The 23,626-nt window shown below is 46.8% G+C and overlaps 1 protein-coding gene and 1 long non-coding RNA gene across 3 annotated transcripts in view; one reads left to right on the forward strand and one right to left on the reverse strand.

Annotated features, from left to right (window-relative positions):
- PPM1D (protein phosphatase, Mg2+/Mn2+ dependent 1D) overlaps positions 1-19,995 on the forward strand; it is a 33,019-nt gene extending 13,024 nt beyond the window's left edge. The window contains exons 3-7 of one of the 2 annotated variants that reach the window (XM_081173039.1): positions 3,152-3,276; positions 12,337-12,527; positions 13,027-13,269; positions 18,281-18,728; positions 19,555-19,995. In XM_081173039.1, the coding sequence (XP_081029165.1) occupies positions 3,152-3,276; positions 12,337-12,527; positions 13,027-13,269; positions 18,281-18,728; positions 19,555-19,574 (1,027 nt within the window). In that variant the 3' untranslated portion in view covers positions 19,575-19,995. Of the gene's footprint in view, positions 1-3,151; positions 3,277-12,336; positions 12,528-13,026; positions 13,270-18,280 lie in introns of both variants that reach the window. The other variant, XM_081173038.1, reaches the window with a different exon arrangement.
- On the reverse strand, positions 13,780-23,544 carry LOC308574909. The gene is made up of 2 exons (XR_014002617.1): positions 23,350-23,544; positions 13,780-17,982 (listed from the first exon to the last, which is right to left on the reverse strand). It is a non-coding gene; the product is annotated as an uncharacterized lncRNA (long non-coding RNA).
- Between the last annotated feature and the right edge of the window lie 82 nt (positions 23,545-23,626).

The raw sequence follows: 23,626 nt of genomic DNA on the forward strand, positions 1-23,626 counted from the left end.
GGAGGGTGTTCCACAGGGCGGGTGCCACTACCGAGAAGGCCCTCTGCCTAGTTCCCTGCAATGTCACTTCTCAGAATGAGGGAGCCACCAGAAGGCCCTTGGAGGTGGACCTCAGTGTCTCCGACGCTCCTTCAGGTAGACAGGGCCGAGGCTGTTTAGGGCTTTAAAGGTCAACACCAACATTTTGAATGGAGCTCGGAAACGTACTGGGAGCCAATGGAGTTATTTTAGGATCGGTGTTATATGGTCCCGGCAGCTGCTCCCAGTCACCAGTCTAGCTCCACAGGGGATAGTTATTGCTCTAAGGTCTTGACCTCTGTTACAAAGGGGGGAAATGCATTAGACACAACAGAGCAGCCAACTTACCACAACACTCCTCCTTTACAACATCTGTGCTACTGATTCTCAGACTTTGGGATTGTATACAACAAAAAGTTAAATCAAGTTGTGTCGTACTAGATCCAAAATTTTTAAGCAATTTGACCTAAAGTCACTTATGGGGCACTTATTATTTTCATAGTAGCTTCCCTGGTTTCTCTTCTCCCTCCCATGTAAAAGAGGTGTCCCTGTTCAGAATTCAAGTTAGCCAGCCATGTTTCCCTCTAGAATGCTTGAAGCTGTAACAAGCTCAACTGAGGCTTCCCCTGTGTTGGCTTTTCATTGTTCTTTTTTGACTTGCACTAGGCATTTTGTGCGCTTGAGAGCATTGGCCATACTTGAGCTTGGTGGTTTTTTTACTTTTGGGTTCTTGGAGGAAGAATTGCCCCCTTTTAGATTTGTTTTGTACGCTTCCTGGAAACCTTGGGGTTATCTGACCACACTGATAACAACCCTCTTTTGGTTGGCCATGTTTTGGCTACAGCCCTGTCTGCCCTCATCTAACTGCGTTCTCATTTAGGAGGAGTGATGTTGGAAGTACAAAACCAGAGGTCATTCCACAGGTGGCTTTGCGGTTAATTCTGTCCTCGGTGTTAGTCAGCTACCCAAGAGGGGGTGTCGCTTAGCAACCGGTCAGAGCGACCTGAGGTAGCAGGTGGTCTGATCTGATCAGCTGTGTAGTTCTTGCAGGAGTTTTTCCTCTATATGTTTGGTTTGAATGTCTCCCTGCTAAATACAAGGCCCGAAAGAAGACAGCCAAAACCTCTCTGTTCATTTCTCCTCAAATTATACACTGTTTTTTTGTTTAGGTTCCTCAGTAAAGTGCCATCAGTATTCCTTTTCTCTCTGGACTCTGTCTGCTTTATTTAACTCAGTTTGCTAACACATTTTGGGGGTGGTATTCCATATTATCTGTGACGTTATAGGTGGCCCCCATATTACTGCTTGTAGTTTCGTTGATCCGCATCTCAGCAGTTCTGTGTCCCCATTGGGCATACAGCTCCTTTCTGCTACTCTGAAGGATTAATAGCTAACTGACACCTGCTTCTTGGCATCTGTGGTTTGCTTTTTGGCTCCCAAACTGGTCCTGCTAGTTAAGCGCTGGAGAGCAGGTGCTAAAAATTTCAAGGTGCAGCTCTTCTCCCTGACGAACCCTTTGCCAGAGGGTTGGTGACGTCTCCTTCTCCCTTCCTTTCTTCTTACTGTTGCTGGGGAAAATCCTGAGATACTTGGGTAGTTTTACATATTTTAGGTTTGTTTTTTTTAGAAAAAGGCTAATGCGAACAAACTTTATTTCTGCTTTTGGTGAAAGGCCAAGGCAAGTGTCTAAATAAATGCCTTTATTATACAGCTTTTGGAGATTGCTGAAAACGCACCTCTGTACCCAGGTTTCTGGCACTTGAGGTGCATGTTTTTGGGTCCCATCTTATTTTTATGGTTGCAAGCTTTCTTATAAATTGGTTTTAAAATGGTTTTTGATATGGAACCTCAGGTTGAAGGGCAGGCAGTAGATAATAATAATTTATAACAATTAATAAATAAAATAAAAAAATAGATTTCGAACATCTGCAATTTGGTCGTGGCAGGTGGTGGCATCTCTGGGCAACAGACCTGTCTGGTGCTGCCTTTGTGTCTATTTCCCCTACCCCAGAGGTGGGGAAAGAAACACATTGGAAGGAGCAGCACAAGGACCACCCCTAGGCTGCCAGTGAAGTGCTTTCATTGTCTGTTTCAAGGGATCCGGAAGCTTTTATAGGGAGTCTGGCCTTCCCACGTGATCAGCTGCAGCCTATCGGTGTTAAGAGGTTTCCTCATTGGCCTGATTGGCTTCTTTGTTGTTCCCTTTTTCATTTGGCCGTACAGCCCCTCAGCTTCTAGGCTTCAGATAGATCTGAGTCCAAGTTTTGCAGTTGAGAACACTATTTTGTCATTTCTTGAAATTGGACGCATTAGGGGGTTCAGAATGAGTCTTCTGTTTTTCCTCTGCTGCTGTTGGTTTTCCAGTGGCAAGGAGTTCTCTCTACAGCTTTTGTCTTCCACATTATTTATTTATTTATTTATTTGTATTTATTTATTTTTATTATCATTTGTTTCTCAGCTCAGAACATACTGGGTTGTATCCAATGACAGTCTTATTCAAGGTAGACCCACTGAAATTGAAGAGTAAAACTTAGCTTACATCTGCACCAGACATTTAAAGCAGTATTATAACTCCTTGAGCAGTCATGCTTCCCCCAAAGAACCTTGGGAACTATAGTCTGTTGAGGATGCTGAGAATTCTTCGGAAAACCCTATCCCCCTCCCAGAGCTACAGTTTCCAGAGTTCCCTGGGAAGAGGAATTGATCGATAAATGAGAAGTTTAGCTCTGTGAGGGGAATTAAGTTCTCCTAATAATGGAGAGTATTGAACCAGATGGGCCAATAGTCTCACTCAATACAAGGTAGCTTGCCATATACGCTTTTAAGGGTGAAATGTCCTAAGTAGGGATAAAACCCCCAAAGCAGCTCCACAAAGTCTTTGTTGCAAAATGCCGAGTGACAGTTAGAGGAAAAATTGTGAGTAGGGGATGAAATAGGGTGCTTAGCTGGCTAGACCCCTGAGCAGCACAGCTCTGCACTGCAACATTTTATTGCAGCTCCTACTTATAAAAACAACGATATCATTCACACTTCGACAGTTTTACAGCTTCGTAACTGACTTGCCTTCTCTTTCTTCTTCTCTGTTCCCTCCTTCTGGATTCCTCTCCCTGCCACCCCACCCTGACTCTTTTAGCGTGATCAATAAATCCGGCGTGAATCGGGTCGTGTGGAAGAGGCCTCGCCTGACCCACAATGGCCCTGTGCGGCGAAGCACAGTGATTGACCAGATTCCGTTCCTGGCGGTGGCTCGGGCTCTAGGTAAGCAAGCGATTGGCCAGGCCAAGGAGATGATGGGGGCGGAGGAGATCTAACTTGACTGCCAGTGCTATGGATATCTTTTGGGGCAGTGGGGTGCAGCTTGCAGCTTCCAGTCCAATGCAGGCACTTTTTCCCTATAGGAGGGAAAGGAAACTATTAACATGCAGTGGAGGAATAAAATTGGCCTCCCAGATTTCCAGGACTGGAAACCACAGTTTCATTTCAGGTTCATTTATATCGCACCTACCTTCCAAGGAGTTCAAGATGGCATATATCGTTCTCTCCATTTTATCCTCTCAGCAACCCTTCAAGGTAGAGGTTAGGCTGAGGGTGAGCGATTGGCCCAAGGTCACCGGTGAGCTTCACTTCTGAGTGGGGATTTGAACTCTAGTCCCCCAGGCCCTCGTCTTAACGCTACAATCATTACACCACAGTGGCTTTCATGGTTGTAAGTGGATTTTGTATCCTGGTTCCGGGAGGGCCAGCATTCACCTTAACTTTGTTAGTGCAGGCCTCATGAGAGATGGTGGATTGTGCTAGTCTGTGAATGGATTGCCTTCCTTTATCTATGCCTCGGGTGTGGGAGCTCCTATGGCACAGGTGCACTTTCTTCGCTGCCTTGTGTATCTCGGTGGCTTCCAGACTTCTCTCGGGATGCAAAAATTGCTCCTTTTCAATGGCTTCTTTCGGGTAAGAGCAAGTGCAAAAATAACTGCATTTCATTTAGTAATGCAAAGGTATAGTGCTATGTGAGCCGCCATTTTAGGATTAATAATGGGCACTGTTAGCACTGCTGAAGTATAAATCAAATGTGAAATCAGGTCCCACTTTGTGGGTCAGAGGTGGGTCTTGGGTCTGGACCAGCCGAAAATCACCACTTTAGACGCTCTAAGCACTGAAAATATTGTCCCCCGATATGTAATACAACATAAAAACCATACTAAACCGTAAAATAATAAAAAAATTATTAGAAAACCCCCATAGATTGATTGTAATACATAACAGGATCTGATTTCCTCGCATTATTTTGAACTATGTTAGTATCCCTGGTTTTATGTGGGGTTAAGAGAACAAAAAAAGTAGGGCAAGTGTGTGTAGAGGAATGTAATGAAGTCATATCAAAGTCCTGATGGACTACTTGGATGCTTTAAAAAATAAATAAATCTCAAATGCCAAATCGTTTTATTTTTAAAAATCTCATTTTTCTTTTGGGTGCCCCTGCCTTTCTGGAGCCCTAAGCATGTGCTTAATCTGCCTCTTGGGTAATCTAGCACAGCCGCATGGGGGGGGGGGGCTCCAGCTGCTCATTCCCTTCTCCCCTTGCAGCCAAGCTTGTCGGCTCAGGTGGCAAACAGGCTCTCGCAGCTTTGGAAAAATGCTGCATGCTCCATTTGAGGGTGGAAAGCTGCCCTGTGTGTCTCTATCCACTATCCTCAAAACTGTTAGGTTGTCAATAATGCTCCAGGCTCTTGGCTGGCGCCCAGTGCTGGCTGCCCTCGTAGATGCACCTACCTCAGTAGCTCCTGGAGCAAGGAAGCGTGCTCTGACCTCAAATAACTCCTCTGATCCAGACACGGTCTCACTTTTCCAATAGTTGGCTCGTTCTGCCAAGTTCCTCCCCCAATCACTTTGACTGCTGTGAAGGCACATGATAGGATTTACAGTATTTCAAAGTTAAGGCTTGTGCCCCAGGGAGGTTGCTCCGGTGCTGCTAATGTCGCACTTTGGCTTCACCCCCGGAGGCACACTCCATTGCCTCTCGAGACAGACGGATGCCGACAACAGCCAACAAAACAAAAAAAGCTCGCGATAAACCAAAAGCAATTTGTTGCACGGATCGTGGTATTTACTATTCCAGTACACCAAGGAAAACACACCCTTTCCCATATCGTTAGGTTTGTTTACTTGTATCCTTCTGTAATAAGATTCCCCACACCCCCAGCCCTGCCAGGAGATGACAGGGATTCACCCTGGGACCTTCTGCATGCAAAGCAGGTGCTCCACCCACTGAGCCGCACAGCCCTCCCCCTCCCCGCTCCATCTCCATTTCTGTACGCCACAGAGACATGCCTTGGCAACCCAGCAATAAATGTTCACAGGGGCGCTTCCAGTTACACCATTGGGGATGTTGTTTTGATTCCATATACCAGCCTCACAAAGTGGTTGCTAGCCTGTTTTGTCCACACAGCAGGTAGATTAGGCTAAGCGGCTGAAGGACACCCAGTGAGCTTTAGGGTTGAGTGGGGATTTGAAGCCGACTGTCCCCACTTCTAATATGGCACCTGCTATCCTACATACACCGTTACAAAAGTGGTGGGGAAACTCAGGCCTAGGGGCTGGATATGGCCCTTCAGGTGCCTCTGTCTGGCCCTCGGGCCTTTCCCTCCTTGGGTGCTTTTCCTGGCAGAAATGTGTCTTTGGCATGCATTAATGCTTCTCATTTCCTTGATGGAGGGATTGGTGGTGGCGGCGGGTGACTTTTGCATGGCAAGCGATGGAAACCTCTGAGGTTTGCATAACTGGAATGTATCTTGCTGTGGTAAGAGCCATATCTTTATCACGAAATTGAGAGACAGTTTGCGGGAAGAGATTTCAAAGAAATGGAATAAATTAAATAAATATATGTTGCTGTAGACTCTTTTTTTTTTGCCTCCCGGCCAGACCAGCAATAGTATGCGGCCCCTGCAATGTATCCCCACAAGAGAATGTGGCCCTCGGCCTGGACACTGGATTGCCATGCCCTCCTTGGGCTGCTGCTGTTGTGCAAATGCGAGGCCTAGTCGGTGCTGTGAATTTTCAAAGTGGAGGAGGAGAAGCCTCGGGATACGCTTGATTTCCCATCCCCGCCGCCCTCCGCCCTTCCCTCACAATAGGTTTTGTAGATTATCTTCCTCCTGGGGTTCTCAGAGTAATATGGCAGGCTTGTGTTCATGCCCACAGGAGATCATTTTAATGGAGGACTGTGAGTGTCTGTGTGCGTGGAGAAGCTTGAAAGGCGAGGCGAGGCCTCGACTCTGCATGGCCTAGGAACTTCAGAAGTGCGCTCAGCAAATTAAAAAAAAAAGCCCCTCCCCCTTTTTGTGTGCCAGTTGTAAGGAAATGAAAGCCAGATGGACCTTAGCAGATGGTTAATGTTTTAATTACACACTTCGTCGAGTTAAGTTAACCCCTTCTATCCCCTCTGCTTTGCTGTCACAGTTGGGGGATACACCACACCAGCCCTGTGGATTCTGGTTGCAGCTTCTGGTTCCCAGTCTCTCTCTGGGAATTTCACTGATATCTTTGCTTCTTGAGAAACCAGCCTTTACTGTGTGTGTCTTTGCCCCGTCGGGGAACGTGACAGAGGTGTTTAAGATTACGAATTGGGTGGAGAAAGTCCCTAGGGAGCAGAGGCTGGGCGACTCAGGCAGCCAAGTCCTTCTTCACATAGTTACACTATGGAACTCACTTCCACAAGAGGCAGTGGCGGCCTCCCGGCTTGGATGACTCTAAAAAGGAATTGGGCAAATACACAGAGAATAAGGCTTTTAGCCACAATGGCCGTGTTCTACTGTCGGACGCAATGTGCTTCTGAATAGCAGTTTTGAATACCAATACCAGCTTCTGGGAATAGCAAGTGGGATGCTGTTGTGCTCAGTCCTGCTTGTGGCCTTCCCTTTGGGGCATCTGTTTGGCACAGAGAGAGCAGGATGTAGATTTCGATGGGCCTTTGGCCTGACCCATCTGGGATCCATCTTAGATTTAGCGAGACCTTGGCCACATCCGCCTGCCTGGCATCCACCTTAGCGAGACCCTACTACAACCAGGCTTCATGAGCAAAGGGGATTTTCTGTCTTTCCGCTATCCATATTGATCGCCCTCCCCACCTCCCACTACCCCTGGCGCAAACCTGCAATTTCTTTCCCTCTCACTGGAAGCAAATGTGCTGCAAAGTGTACACAATAACATAATCGAAAACAGGATGAGTGGCGGCTGTTTCCCCGTGCGGGGATTTGGGCCTGCGCTGCTGAATTTACATTGCTGGCTCTCGGGCACATGTGGATCTGTTTACCTTGCCGGAAATATTTCTCTTCTCTTCTCTCTCCCTGCAACCCCCCACCCCGGCTGTTCCAGCCTCTGCACCCCCAAGCAGGGGCCTCTTGGGTTGGGTGTGTGTAACTTCTGCACCTGAATAGATTTCTTCCTCTCTTTCCTGGCCTTTTACAACAAGAAAGAAGGAGCCGCCCAGCCTGCTGGATCTGCTTCTCCTGAGCTGCGGCATTCAGCACTGGCTTCCCATCGCTTAGGGACATTGGAAGCTGCCCTATGTTGAGTCACTTAGTTCAGGGTTGTCTACAGTGACTGATGCTGCCCCTCCAAGGGTTTCAGGCAGGGTGCGTTCCCAGCCTTACCTGGGGGTGCTGGGGATTGAATCTGAGACCCCCTGTCTGCAAATATATATTTGCCAAAATACATTCTTCTCCAAAGAATAAAGATTCCAGTGGCTCATGGCTCTGAATTAAGGTCTGATTGCAAACATCCTCTGAACCTCTGGAAACCCTTGGAAAACTCAGCAGCACTCCTGGGATTGTATTTGCAAAGGCTCGGGGGATTGCTAGACACTTGTTTTTGCACCATTTTTGCACTTTTGGGGGGCTGTTATTGCCGCCTTAAGTGCCACTTCCGGGTTTGCAGCAATGTGTGTATGCATGTGGTTGTGCTTGACTCGAACGTGCATCAGTGGAAAGTTGCCTGCACTATGAAAAGCCTTTAAAAGGCTGTCACAGTGGTAGAGTATCTGTCATATGCACAGAAAGTCCCAGGTTCGATCCCCCGCATCTCCAGATAGAGCTGGGAGCTAACCCACGAGAGCTGCTGCCAGTCAGTGCAGACAGTACTGAGCTAGATGGACCAATGGTCTGACACAGTATAAGGCAGCTTTCAGGGTCTATTTAAATCAGTCCTTCATTGAGTCATGAGGACTGGGATCTTGTTTCATTTTTTGAAGAAGTGCTGTAGCTCAGCAGTAGCTCAGCATTTCATTTATGTATTAAGGTACTAGAATAGAGAGAACTTCCTCCCCGCCCCGCCCCACCCCCCAGTCTTTTTGCCTTAGTGAGACTCAAGCGTTTCCAAACCTCCCACTGAAGGCAATTAATCCGACAGTCTCTTGGCTGCCTCCCAGCCATTTTTCCAGATGAGCTCCTTTGCCAGTAAATGGCAGGTGGAGGCTTAATTGCAGGTGGATATGCTTATGAGTCTTCCAGTCGTGCCCCAAAAAACCACTCCTCGACTGGATTGTGTAAACCTGATATATATTGCTGCCTCTAATAGCGAAGTCGGGTGGCAGAGTGCCAACGGCTGTGCAGCGCTGCTGAAAAAATCAAGAGGGAAGTTCTGAGCATGCTTGAAGGAAATCCTGCATTTTGCAGATGCGCAGAAAAAATAAATAATAATTAAAACTAAGAGGGCAACTTCCACCTCCCCTCCCTCAAAAAACAGCCCAATGAGGACTGAGCATGCTCAATAGCCACTGAATGACGAGTAACCAATTTAACATGTCAGGACTAGCTGCCTCGTTGGTACTCTACCTCTCTGCATGGAAACGTTGGTGTAAAGGGTTAGCCCTGCCCAGACTTGCAATGCGGGGCGTCCTTAGAGGATGCCTCCCTGATCTCTGTACAGTCTGAAACTCTGAAGAGTCTTTGATCCAGATATACCCCCTTTAGGATTTATTTCGCACACCCCAGGAGCAGAAGAGACAGAGAGCTCATATGGTTAGAGTGTTGGACTACAAGACCAGGGTTGAAATCCCTACTTGGCCATGAAGCTCACTGGGTGGCCTTGGGCCTGTCACTGCCTCTCAGCTTTGCCTTCCTCACAGGGTTATTGGGGGGATTAGATGAGTGGAGAGAACCATTTATGCTACCTTGAGCTCCTTGGAGAAAAGGGAAGGGTGGGGGACATAAATGCAATAAATAAGAGGCAGAAAGCCATACTGGAGCTTAGGTGCTGCTGGCAAAGTGTCTGCCTAGGTCCATGTGTGAATACTCAGGAGGAGCAGGAGCCATACAAAAGCCCAAGCCCGGATCAGGGCCTCACTGAGAGCCAGGAGCAGGTGGGGGGAATCAGTAGCCCTTTCGATGTTGTCAGGCTTGGGTTCTGCTTGTGGACTCCTGAATAGACTTCTAGCTGGCCATGCATTTAAAGCATTATGATGCCACTTGAAACAGGCATGGCTTCCCCCAAAGGATTCTGGGAACTGTTATTTATTAGGGGTGCTGGGAGTTCATGGGAGGCACCCTGTTCTCTTCTCAGAATTCTTTGATTCTCAGAATGGTTTCTGTCAATCTCTTTTCACAGGGAACTCTGGGAATTGTTGCTTTGTGAGGCAAACAGGGGTCTCCTAACAACTCAGCACCAGTTCCCACAATCCTTTGGGGGGAAGCCATGCCTGTTCCAAGTGGTATCATAATGCTTTAAATGTATGATGTGACTATGGCCTTCGTCTGATCCAGCAGGGCTTTTTCTTCTATTTTTATAAAGAATTAGCAAGCCAGTAGAAGAAAATAAGGCTGTCTGTGGCTATGAGGCACGATGGCTATCCTCTACCTGTGCTGTCAGTTGCTGGGAATCCCAAGTGGGAAAAGTGCTGTTTGTAGGCCTCCCATTCAGGCATCTGGGAGGCCACTGTGAGGACACGATGCTGGACTAGATGGGCCATTGGCCTGATCCAGCCGTCTCTTTTTATATTCTTAGGCCGTAACAGGGCCTGATTCCATGCTGTTCATCTTCATCCCCCACCCCCATTTTAAAATAAGCTGATTCAACCTCATTGAATCAGTTGCTCATTGCAAACTGGTGGGCGGAGGAGACAGCCTCCCCTACGATCAGGGATGCTGTGCGTGTGTGTGTGTTTCCCCCTAATTAGCCTTGTTAATAGGAGAACAAGTTCTTCCCTTTCCCTCTTATCTCTGCTTTAGCAGAGGCAGAAATTAGCTCTCGAATGAGGACCAGCTCAGGTTGTGCTTGGCTGTAGTAAATAGGAGTAATTGATTTGAATGGCTCCTTGTCGAGCGTCTGAAAACACTGTCAGCTGGATGGCGCGCGGCGCTAATGGCGAAATGAACATTGTACTTCAGGAAACAAAAGAGCTTTGGGTTCCTTATTTCCTAAAGCGGCTTGCCGCTTTCTGAAGTGCCTGCGTGGGCGGAAAAAGAAGCCTTGCGAGGAGCGGAGCTCACAAAAAAATGGCTGCCTCTACTGGGGCCTCAGCACTTTAGGGTTTTGATCTTTCTGATGACAAAAAACACACACTAAAAAATACAAAATGCTGTTATTCAGTTGCTAGGGGTTGTAGCTATTGTAGCTGTGCTATCCAGAGCAGATCCTTTGAGATTAAAGGACTGACAAACTCAGGTCCATGAAGTCCAGTGGGTCTACTCTTGAGTAGAACTGTTTTTGGCTTACGGCCCTAGGTCCTTTTCTTGTCAAGTGGTAACAGTTTGTTTTTCAGGCGTACCTGTACTGTAACACACCGAAAGATGTTACAGCCCTCATTAAGGGGCTGTGTAACATGAGGAAAAATCGAGTCAGAAAATCTTTTCCTTCAGGCTGCTTATGCGAAGGGATGATTGCCTGTTTAAGAGCCACTGTGCTGCAGTGGCTAGAGTGTCACACTGGGACCTGGGAGACCTGTGTTCGAATCACCACTCTGCTATGAAGCTCACTGGGTGAACTTGGGCCCATCACTGCCTCTCAGTAGAACCTACCTCACAGGCAGTAGGAGAAGCCAATATAAGTTGCAGTTCCAGCTGAATTTGGGGAAACCGCTTGAGCGATTTCAATTGCTTTTGTTTGTGTTGCTCATTGCAAACAGTTGAAATGATAACAAAACTGATTTGCAATGGGGGTTGAATAATTTCGATTGCAACTGTATATATTGACTTGGGGTGTTTTTTATACAGGATGCAAGCCGTGTAAAAATATATTCAGTACAAAACAAACTGAAAGTAACAGTCTGTAACAACCAGGCATGACGTGGCAGCTACTGTAAAGAGTCTCATAAACTTACAGAGCAATACATCTCTCCTTTTCCCTTTCTCCTATCACAGGAACACCTCCATTCCAAAATAGGGCAATAAGTCAGTCAACCTTTGTTACAACAATCCCAGATAAAACCACTAAATTGCAACCAAACAAATGCAGTTTTACAGTTCTGGGCCAAGCAAAGGACTGATCGAAATTAACAGCAAAGGGCTAGGATGTGTATAGAGCACTGAAATCCAGTAGGATCTCAATCCCAGATGAGATAGGTTAAACCGAAAGGTGAGTTCCATTTTCAGAAGAAGTAATGGTGAATGTCAAGTTCTATAGCTGAAAACCAGCACTGTGTGTGTCCAGTTGTGCTGTCTTATATTTGACTACATAATAAAATCAAGCCATTCCCCAATGAAGTCATTGCTTTTTTGTTTGTACCCTCAACACTCTTAACTCTTGGGTTACATTGGAAATTGCCTTACACAAGTCAGACCACTGGTCCATCTAGCTCAGTTTTGTCTACACTGCCTGGCAGTGTCTCTCTAGGGTTTCAGGCAGGGTTTCTTGCTTGGCTGCCTGACCTAGTGCTTGCTGCCTCTGCCAAGAACTGTAACCATTTGCTTCTGACTGGTAACAGGATCTTGTTCAAACTATAAGTAAGTAAGTAATTGTAAGTAAGGGGATGTTCTATGGATATATACTGCATTTCCATACCTTGAGATGCTGTGGATTGAACCGGGTATACGGATGTACAGCTCTCCCCTAGTATAGTCCCCCTGGCTAGTAGCTAATGAGAGCCTAATCCTCCATAGTCCAATAGTAGCTTGCTGTGACAGCCCTGCAGGGAGAAAGCTAGTCTGAACTCTTTTCTAAAGTCCTGGCAGTTTTGTTTTCTAAGCACAGGGAGTTTGATTTTCAGATTCCATCCTGAACTGTTGCATTTGATAGCAGAGGCTCTCTACCCCGCCCACCCCAGTTAAATGAATTAAAACTTATAAAACTCTTTTTTGTGTTTTATCTCTTGTACCCTTCCCAATGCAGGTGATCTGTGGAGCTACGACTTCTACAGCGGCGAGTTTGTTGTATCTCCCGAACCGGACACAAGTGTGCACACATTAGATCCTCAAAAGCACAAATATATCATCCTGGGTAGTGATGGGCTGTGGAATATGATCCCACCGCAGGAAGCCATTTCTATGTGCCAGGACCATGAAGAGAAAAAGTATTTTACGGTAAGCATGAGCTTAATCTGAATAGCCATACCAATAGCCACCAATTTCCCCACCTCCAGCCAAAACCATGATAGAAAAATAAATGTGGAGTACCTGTGGCTGGGTAGTGAATTGAGAATATTCTCTCTCAGTCTCTCATGAACAGGTTTCTTTAACATATCACTGTGAGGGGAAAAGAGGACAGGAACCCTCTAGGATTGGGTGGGAAACCTGTGTAGCAAAGTCTTTTCTCTCTGGTTATTTTTTTGTATATTTTGAGCTATATGTGTTTTGCGTAAGCTACCTTGAGTCCCGGTCTGGTGGAAAAGGAGGGATATAAATAAATATAATATCAGATCTCAGGAAGCCATTTTGCAGAATTTGATCACAACATCTATCTAAAGACCGTCTGAAGGCATAGCTGATAAATGAAACTTCCCCAAATACATGTTGTAGTTATGGGATGGTGACTTTCCTCTTCTCTCCTTCCGCATCCCTTGCCCACCTTTGGAACCGAAAGGGAGGGCGACAGCAGTCTCTGGCCAAAATGCTGGTGAACCGCGCACTGGGACGTTGGAGGCAGCGCATGCTGCGGGCGGACAACACCAGTGCCATCGTCATCAGCCTCTCTTCGGTGCGCAGCGACCAGAGCAGTTTGGAAGGGGAGGAGGAGCTCTATTTTAACCTGGCTGAAGGCCCGTCCTACAGCAGCCCTGAGATGTGGGCAATGACTCCTTCACGCTGCTCCACTCCTCCAGTCAAGGTAAGAAAAGAGGGGTGGAATCCCGAGTCATGATGTCGAGAGGTCATGGCAGGGGACTCACCCATACAGCTGCAAATAAAACGTTTTAAGTGCAATATACAATGTGGCACTAGATGGCGATGGCGGGCCTTATGGAAAATTCAGTGTATTTTTAAAAACACTTTAAAGAAAAACATTTTTGGAACTGTTTTTATACGTGTGTAGATTCCACCAGGGTAGAACTTATCACCTGTGGCGCCAGGCAAAAACTTTCCTCTCTAACCAGGCCTTTGGAACGCCCTCCCATCAGATGTCAATGAAATAAACATCTGGCTGACTTTTAGAAGACATCTGAAGGCAGCTTTGTACGGGGAGGTTTTTAATGTTCTGAGTTTTTTAAAATGTGTTTTAATACTTTGTTGGAAGCTGCCCAGAGTGGCTGGGGTAATAATAATAATCAGTGGCGTTACAGAAGCAAGTGGAATGGGTTTTTTATGCTTTCTCAGTCCTCCTGGTTTTAATGCAACTTTGTGGGGTTTATTGTCTGATTGTTTGATTGTAATTTGCTTTGGGTTGCCTCTGGGCCAGAGAAAGCAACTTACACCTTTACTAAATAAATAATAAGCCTTCAGATATTGATGGACTACAAGTCCCATCATCCCTGGCCCTTGGCGATGTTGGTCTGGTCACATACCTCTCCACTTAGCCACTTGATTTGCCATGATTCAAATAGAAGATCCTTGGAGTGCAGTATATGTTTCTGTGGCTGCCCACCCGTTGCTGGAGTTTTGGCTGCTGCTGTTCTCTCTGTCGCCACTGCCTTCTGGAAGCCCTTTGTACAGCAGTCCTTGTCTTGTCAGAGGGGAGGGGAGTCATGCTCAGCTGGGGTGTTTTGAAGCAACCGACAATTACCGCCACTGGGCTCAGAATAGCTCTGGCTGCTTTGATGTTCCCCTGAGTCTTTGAATAGCTCTCCTTTGGCAAAGCAAAATGGCAAAAACCCACAAAAGTTTGGATGAGCTACTCAGGGGTCTCTATACAGGCGCAGCTAGTAAAAAAAACTGGGATTTCTTTTTTTCTTTCTTCTGCTTGCCTTTCTTTCTTTCTTTCTTTCACTTTTTCTTTCTTCCTCTCTCCTCCCTCCATCCTGTTCTTTCACTTTCTCTCTCTGACTCCCTCTTTTCCTATTTTCTCCATTCTCCTCCTCCTCCCCTCCTTCCCTTACCTCCTGCATTCTGTTATTTTATTTTTTCATTTTCTTTATCCTACTCGCCTCTTTTGCGCGCACTCTCTCGCTCTCTCTCCTCTTCCAGAAAATCAAGGCAGTCTACGATATACAAAATTAAACCAGCAGTGATAAAACACCAGTAGAAGTGTCAGTAGAAGCAGCCATAAAATCTGGTTTGGGAAAAGAGTTACATATTTCAAAGGCCTGTCTGAACAAAGCAGTTTTCAAAAGAAGTCTGAAAGCAGGCAGGGACCATTCCTGCCGAGTTCTACTTGCAGGGAGTTCCACGGGGCAGGACCTGCCACATTAAAGGCTCGGTCCCCTAGTAAAGCCTGACTGAACCTCAGGGCTTAATTCCCCCCTCTATCTCTCTACCTTCTTCATGCCGGAACTTGATGGGCCATTGGCCTGATCCAGGAGGCACTTCTGATGTTCCTCTTCTTAAGGAGTGAAACAGGGCTTATAGGAGGAGTCCATCTGGCAAATCCCAGCAGGGAGCCCAGGGCCTTCCTTCCTCCCCTCCCTCCCTTTTAATAATGAAAACATTCAGTTTATATTATTATTTGAAGAAGTCAAAATGCTCATCGTTCCATCACACTCTGTTGTGATCAAGGCACAAAGTTTAGCATGTGGTTATGCAAAGGTGCGGGACGCAGGTGGTGCTGTGGGTTAAACCACAGAGCCTAGGACTTGCCGATCAGAAGGTCAGTGGTTCGAATCCCCGCGGCGGGGTGAGCTCCCGCTGCTCGGTCCCTGCTCCTGCCAACCTAGCAGTTTGAAAGCACGTCAAAGTGCAAGTAGATAAGTAGGTACCGCTCCGGCGGGAAGGTAAACGGCATTTCCGTTTGCTGCTCTGCTTCGCCAGAAGCGGCTTAGTCATGCTGGCCACATGACCCAGAAGCTGTACGCCGGCTCCCCCGGCCAATAAAGAGAGATGAGCGCCGCAACCCCAGAGTCGGTCATGACTGGACCTAATAGTCAGGGGTCCCTTTACCTTTATGCAAAGGTGCAGGCAGAATTATGGCAGGGAAGTGGCAGCCCTGATTCTTACTAGCAAGGGACCACGGGGCAGCTTTAGGCTCTACCCCTACGATGTCCCAGCATGCAGCCCTTCATTTTCTCTGGCAAGAGGTACCTTGGGTGGTATCTAGGTTGGCACTGGCACAGGGATTCTTTTGACAGCCCCCCCTCTAATAGGGCTTGTGGGGTCCACAGCTCACACCTGCCACCTTTCCACCTTAAAAAAACCCAACAACTTCTCATCTGGTGTCCTGAGCCTTGCTGGTGCCAGGGTCTTTAAATTTCCCACAATGCCCAGGAGTGATGCCTTGGTTGGACCACTGTGGGAAATTTAAAGCAGTGGCTGGACTCAGCTGCCTGGCAGTGCTGGGAGTGATGCTGCTGCCACTGTCAGGTCATCCAAGAAGGTCCACCAGAGGGCACTTTGCCAAGGCACAGGGCCGTGGCTCACTGGCAGAGCATCTGCTTTGCATGCAGAAGGTCCCAAGTTCAATCCCCAGCATCTTCAGCTAAGGCTGGGAGAGAAACCCTGGAAGGACAGCACTTAATTGAATACAAGCCCAAAGAAGCAACTAAAGAAACAAGCAAAATAAAAAAAAGTTTGAATTTTTCTCCAAAAAGCCCAGGATTGCGGAGGACTTGGTTTACAAACAAACCCCAAATGGTGGCGCTTGGGGCTGAGGAATACCTAATTTAAACATGTACCAGTAAAGGCACGTGGCTTTTTTCCTTAATGCAAGACAAAAAATATCCAGTGGGTGCAATTAGGAACATGCAGTGCTGGAGGCCTGCCTGTTACAGTACAGTATATCCCCATTTATTAAAATTAGAGGCAATTACATATTCACATGGGAAATGCTCTAAGGGTATGTATGTGGTGGGAGGGACATTTGTCTTGCCTTAATACCCTTGATGTATCACCCAGCCTTTTATAATGTGCACAGGACAGGTAGATGAAGGTCTCACAGGAGTTTAGGTATTGGAAAGCTAGGTGTTTGGGGTGGCTTGGCAGGTTCTGGTTATTTGGAGAGGAAAGGAGCTCTGTGTATGCTCAGAGGTGCAGTGCAAGGGCTCAGAAAGAAGTTCCTTTTTGTTGAGTGGGGCTTACTTCTGAGCCAGTGTGTATTGGATTGTAGCCACAGGGGTGAAAGGAATCTTGTGTATGCAGGGTATGTGGGTGAGTTACCCCAGTGAGTGGTTAGTGTGTTGGACAAGGACCCGGGAGCCCAGGGTTCAAATGCCACTCAGCCTTGAAGCTCACTGGGTTCACATCCACACTGTACAGTTTAAGCACATGGCTACTCCCAAAGAAGCCTGGGAGCTGTAGTCCATTAAGGGTCCTGGGAATTAACTCTGTGAGAGGTAAACTACTATTCGCAGGGATCTTGGGGTGGAGAGTCATGTGCTTAAATGTGCTTTAAATATATGCTGTGTAAACGGCAGGTGCCTTACAGAACTAGAAGGTCAAGATGTACAGCAAGATCTCCCACTTCTCTGGCTATTCCGGAGGTGGCTTTTTGAGAAGGGCCTGTTTTAAATTTTCAACAATATATTTCAATGTAAAATTTTAGAATTCAGCTAATTTGAACTGCAAATTACTTCCTTGTATATAATTGGCCATAGATAACTTGAAAGTAATTTAATGAACAAAAATTCTAATTAGGCAGATGGCAGCCAGACTGACTTATAAAAGGACAAGGGGCAAGGCATTTCAGCCATTTAAGTCTACCACAGTGCCTTGGAACAAAACTATGGTTCAGCCTATGTTGTTAGCCTTTACACAAACCCTTTTTCTAAAGAAGGCTGGGTATGGTCTGGATATCAGTGAGAGCGGACTCCAAATCCCTGGGCAATTTCTCCCAGCTGGTTTGTGTGGATGGCTGATTTGGGTGGTCTCCTGATGTCCAGGAAGATTCTGGTCTCTGATGTTAGCAGCCCCATTCAAACCACCTGTCCACCTCTGAGCAGCTGCCCTGCTTCAGCTGGTTATGTAAGATCAGTGGTTCCCAATCTTTTTTTGGCCATGCACCATGACATATAATTCTTATTATTCAAAAAGTGAACTCCTATTCACGTGGAGGAAGCCTAAAAGGACATTCACTGTTAATAACTCATTCCTGAATTCCTCCCCTGTAACTCGTGTGCCCCATGTTGAGAACTACGACATTAGACTATACTTGAGCATTCAGTACCTGGGAGGTCTGTATTTTACCTTCTGCTTACATTTAACCTTGCTGCTTCTCACTGGGATAATGGCAAGGTGTCGAGCTGGGGTTCCAGAGCTTGAAAAGCTGAATTTTCCAAGCTTGAAGTTTATTTTATTGGACCTGAGACTTGTCTCCAGAGATGGCAGCAGAATGAGGGAAAGAACACCTCAGAGAAAAATAGGATGAGAAACAAGGGAGAAGGCTCAGGGGCTTATTGAATAAAAGTTTCAGCCAGGGATGATGGGAGTTGTATTTCAGCAACATCTGGAGGGCCAACACCTGAAATAAGAGTACAACAATAATATTCACTAAAAATTCACCTTTTAAAAAGCCTGTCCTAAGTAAAACTGAACAGTGCATGAAAAAGAATTAAGGGGAGAAATTCCCGCTTCGTAACACTAGTAAAAAGTCTTCTATCCGTATGTGTAAAGTTTCTTTTAAGGGCATTTAAAGCTCTCCACCTCTCGGATTATCTGACCACCCCAAACTTCTCTGGGATTTGTCTGAACAGATACTGGGAAATCTCTGTGTCTTTGGATTCACAACTACATAATTTTATTCTCTTGAACCCCACCAGGTTTTAGAAGATGACTTGTGGCCACGGCTCAGCTCCCCCGAGACCATCCCTTCGCTGACGCGCAACACGGCATTGAGTAAACCTTCAGAGCCGCCTGGGGAGGCCGCCAAAGGCAGCGCCCCAACGTTAGCAGTGGTGTCAAACAAGGATGCGGTGCCACAGGAGGAGAAGTGCGGCCGACTGTTTGGGTTGAGGATGCGCGACTCGGAAGGACGGAGCCTGCCAGGGACCCTCTCTCCCTCCAACTCTGGGAATGCAGGCATAGATCCAAAAGCCTTCAAGGTACCTCCAAGCGAGCCAACCAAAGCAGCGACAGTGAGCTGCAAAAGGACATTGGAAGAATCCAATTCGGGGCCTTTGCTAAAGAAGCCCAGGAGGGGGATGACTAGGAACGTCAGCGTCCAGCCTGAAATCTTGTCCTCCACGACGACCCAACACAAAACCACCAGTAAGCTGGCCATGCGCCGTAGCCTTCGAAGACAGAAGAAGCTGGGGAACCCATTGTTCCACCAGCCCAGGAAAGCACTTTGTGTTTGCTGAAAGGGTTTCAGTCATTAATGCAGTTTACCTGCATAGGGAAGCTTTTTAATGTGTAATGATTTATTATGCTTTCATATATGTTGTAAGCCTCCCAGGGTGACTGAGGCAACCCAGTCAGATGGGTGGGCTACAAATAAAAAAACCCTATTATTATTATTGTTATTATTATTATTATTATACCTTGCGGTCCAGTTCAAAGTTATGCAGTTTCGGTACAAATAAGTTGAAACTGCATATTTTTATTTTATCTTTTTCTCATTTGGTTTTTTATTTTTTTAATGCAGAAAACCTTTTTTGGGGCGGGTTGGTATTCAAACAGCTTTATCTCAAACTTGTACTTGCTTGTAATATAACTGTGAATTTTGTAGACGTTCTTAGGGTTATAAGGAGTTTGCTGTAAAAATGTGTGTAAATTTATATTCCTTCATACCAAAATGTAGTCTCCCCACCTAACTTTCTTTTGCATAATTGTTACAACAGGGCTTAGCAAAACCCACAAAAACACAACACCTTGATTTTGGATGATGAATTTTTTTGGGGGGTGGGGTTAATTTAGTACAAAGTAATGAATTTGTATAAACTTCTTGTGACGACCTCACAACTTTTTAATGAAAGTAAATTATTAAAAAGAATGGAAAATATGTATTTTCGTAGTACTTAATACGTTCTGCCTGAAGTGTACCCTATTAGAGAATATAATACTAGGTCTATTTTCTTTCTTTATTAAATTTTAGATTTCTCTATTCAGAAATGAAACGTACGCAGAGGAGATGCTGAGTCTTCGTCACACAGCAATGCTGGTTTCTGTATTTTGATTAAAATACTATGCAGTACTTTATCTTAGTTGTATTTTCATTATAATTTTTTTGTAAGATAAAGGGCCAAAATTTTAGCTCAAAAACAGGAACGAAACGTAGTTTCCCTCCATCAGTTATTGACTCCTAATTCTTGAGAGGTGTTTTTTGATTCCCCCCCCCCTTTTAGCAACACATTTGGATATACAACACATTCCTTTTTACAAGCATGAGATATTTTACTGTTCCAACAATGGATGGTGCTCTTGATGGTGACATTTACACCATAGGTTCTTAAGTTATTGGGATAGTTTTCTAGTTTTCTTTGCATACGTTGAGCCATGTATACTTATAATGAAATAAAGTTAGCAAAAAACCTGGCAGGGTGGTTTTCTGTTTCTTCCTTTTGCTTTATTAAAAATGAAAAGAACAACATGGTTGACACGACACAAGGTCACGCACAGTTCCATGTCATGTTGCCGCACACCAAAATGCCACAGAGAGCTGCAGAAATCTGGTTGTGTTAAAACTCTACTCTGGAGCAGCTCCTGAACTGCTGAGCCATAAGACCTCAGATGAGGATTCAGTCTATGCTTCACAGGAAGGAAAGGTGCATCATTGTAAACTATTATGTTTGCTCCCAAAAGATGTAGCAAGGCCACCAATTTGGACGGTTTTAAAAGCAGATTAGACAAAATTATGGGGCTATAAGCGGCTTCTAACCTTAAGACTATATTCTACTTCCACAGTTGGAAGTACTGTGCCTCTTTTTAGCAATTGATTGGAATCACAAGTGGGGAGAAGGTTGCTGTGATTGGGTCATACTTCTTTTGTATAATCCCCTAAGACTTTCTATATCGCATGTTTATTACATTTATAGCCAACGCTCCTTCCCAAAAGGTCCCAAGCCAGCAGCATCTGATAACAAAAGCAGGAAACAGGAGGCTTCCTTGCACCCCAACCCTGCAGGAATCTGGATACACCCAAACACCATTTGGGAACAAGCACGTATTTCTGGCTTCCTCTCATATAAGCAACCCAAGTCACTTTTGCAACATGGCAGTTTACTGTATTTTTCGCCCTATAGGACGCACTTTTCCCCCTCCAAAAATGAAGGGGAAATGTGTGTGCGTCCTATGGGGCGAATGCAGGCTTTCGCTGAAGCCTGGAGAGCCCCAGCGCCAGCCCCACAAGGTCAGGGGACAGAGGGAGGCGGAATGCCGCCATCCCGCTGTCCCCCGAAGTGGTTTGGAGGCTGACGGCGGGGAGACCCTGCCGCCAGCCCGGGGACAGCTGGGAGGCGCAGCACGTCTCCCTGCTGTCCCCGGACCTGATCTGAAGGCGGGCAGCGGGGAGAAGAGCGCTTCTCCCCGCTGCCTGCCCCGCAAGCTCCGGGGACAGCTGGGAGGCGCAGCGCATCTCCCTGCTGTCCCCGGACCTGATCTGAAGGCGGGTGGCGGGGAGAAGAGCGCTTCTCCCCGCTGCCGGCCCCACAAGCGCCGGGGGGGAAAAAATAAATTCCCCCCCCTTTATTTCCCCCCCAAAAAACTTGATGCGTCCTATGGGCCGGTGTGTCCTATGGGGTGAAAAATACGGTAACTTTTTGAAGGCTGTTTCCCCATTTGTGCATTTCACAAGTCAGCTGCATACTCTGAAGAAAGAGCTCCCTTTCCTCAGACCCAGACAGAGCAGTTCGCAAATATTTTTGTACAAATCCACAGGAGTAGTTTTCCACCCCTACTTTCCAGTCCCTGCCTGAATTATCACTTTTAGCATGTTGTTGGCATCTGTCTCAAAAGACCATGGAGTGCGCCTCCAAGGCTGAAGTCAAGTCTGAGTTAGGAGCACCAAAGTAACTTCCCTGGGGTGCAAACATGGGCAGTGTGTTTGGAGGAGGTCCTGGGCGGCCCAGTCTTGCTGACGTGGTCCAAAGGAAAGCAGAGCAGTATGTTTAGCACAAGAGTCAGCAAACTTTTTCAGCAGGGGGCCGATCCACTGTCCCTCAGACCTTGTGGGGGGCCGGACTATATTTTGAAAAGAAAAAAAAAATGAATGAATTCCTATGCCTCACAAATAACCTAGATATGCATTTTAAATAAAAGCACACATTCTACTCATGTAAAAACACCAGGCAGGCCCCACAAATAACCCAGAGATGCATTTTAAATAAAAGCACACATTCTACTCATGTAAAAACATGCTGATTCCCAGACTGTCCACGGGCCGGATTTAGAAGGCGATTGGGCAGGATCTGGCCCCTGGGCCTTAGTTTGCCTACCCTACCCATGGTTTAGCACATGCTTGGATGCAGGAGTTGCTGAAAGGTGTACAAGGCACCATCTTAGGGACTCCACTCTAGATTTGTGTAGGGTTTACTCTTCGCTTCTCCCGAAGAGGTCCCACAACACAGCAGAAATTTAGGATCAGAATTTGCCTTCTGCTATATGGGCTATCTTCCAAGGTTGACGAGCCCCGTCTGCCCCTCACTTCCCTCTACAGCATGTGCAGAAGCCTCATTCTTGACCGTTGGACCCACTATTGGTCTTGTCTCCTCCTCCATTCGCAAGCTGGGAAAGTCCCTAACTCACTGAGGGCTTGAGACCCATTGGCTATCCTCACCTGGTTTAGCCAGCCAGCCACTGATCTGTAACTGCTGCGCATGCTGGCTAGGGCTGATGAGAGCTGTTGTCCACGAAACAGCTGGAGGATGCCAGGTTGACAAATTGGGATGAGATGGTTACAAAGTTCACATTGCCCAGGTATGCTCAGTTACTGGGGTGGGGGAGCTACCTGTCCCATCTGCTCACTTTATTTCCATTCCTACCCTACCTTTCCTCCAAGGAGCTCAAGGTGGCAGCATATACGTGGTTTCCACTGCCTACCCGTTTTACTCTCACAACAACCCTGTGGGGGGTAAAGGTAAAGGGACCCCTGACCATTAGGTCGAGTCATGGCCGACTCTGGGGTTGCGGCGCTCATCTGGCTCTATAGGCCGAGGGAGCTGGCGTTTGTCCGCAGACAGCTTCCAGGTCATGTGGCCAGCATGACTAAGCTGTTTCTGGCGAACCAGAGTAGTGTACGGAAACGCCGTTTACCTTCCCGCAGGAGCGGTACCTATTTATCTACTTGCACTTTGATGTCCTTTCGAACTGCTAGGTTGGCAGAAGCTGGGACCGAACAATGGGAGCTCACCCCGTCACGGGGATTCGAACCGCCGACCTTCTGATCGGCAAGTCCTAGGCTCTGTGGCTTAGCCCACAGCGCCACCCGTGTCCCACAGGTTAGGCTTAAAAACCACGACTGGCCTAAGGTCACCCACTGAGCTTTGTGACCGAGTGAGGATTCGAACTCTGGTCTCCCAGGACCTGGACCAACAATCTTAACCACTATGCCCCCAAATAGTTAACACATAATGGTACACGTATGTTTTTAAGTACAGTATTTAAAAGGTGCTTCCTCAACATATTGGACAATGGCCCTAGAAGGCTAGCATGATGCGGGGTGGCTAAAGAGGGCTAGTCTGCTGAAATTCCCTCTTCCAACAGCCACGTTTCCAAGGTGAGGGAGACTGCGCTGCACCTGTTGAATCGCCCCACTGCAAAGGCCGCTCTATCCCTTGGCATCTCAATGGCGCAAACCCCTGCTTGGGACACAGCTCGAAGCATCAAAAAATACACCCTTTAACACAGAGACTCACGCAATTATTTCGCAAGTATATATAAATAAATTACATACTGTACACACACAATTCAATTTTGTGAAGACCGGAAATCACCTAGAGATTTTGCCGCTCTATATTCTTCCCTCTCTATGGTTCCTGCCGGCTTCTTACTTGTTACGTCGCGCCGTCAGCCGCGCGCTGTCGTCACGCGCCCCGGTCTCTTTCCTCCGCGCCTCCTTCCTCACCTCGCCAAGTAAAAAGAGGTAAACAACCGTACGAGTCACCAGCGGCGGGCGTGGCTAAACCCGTTCTGACGTCCTCGAAGCCCATTGGTCGCGCTGACTCATCTTC

This window comes from Podarcis bocagei (genome assembly GCF_964188305.1).
Source record: "Podarcis bocagei genome assembly, chromosome: 15".
In the NCBI taxonomy this organism is placed as follows: domain Eukaryota; kingdom Metazoa; phylum Chordata; class Lepidosauria; order Squamata; family Lacertidae; genus Podarcis; species Podarcis bocagei.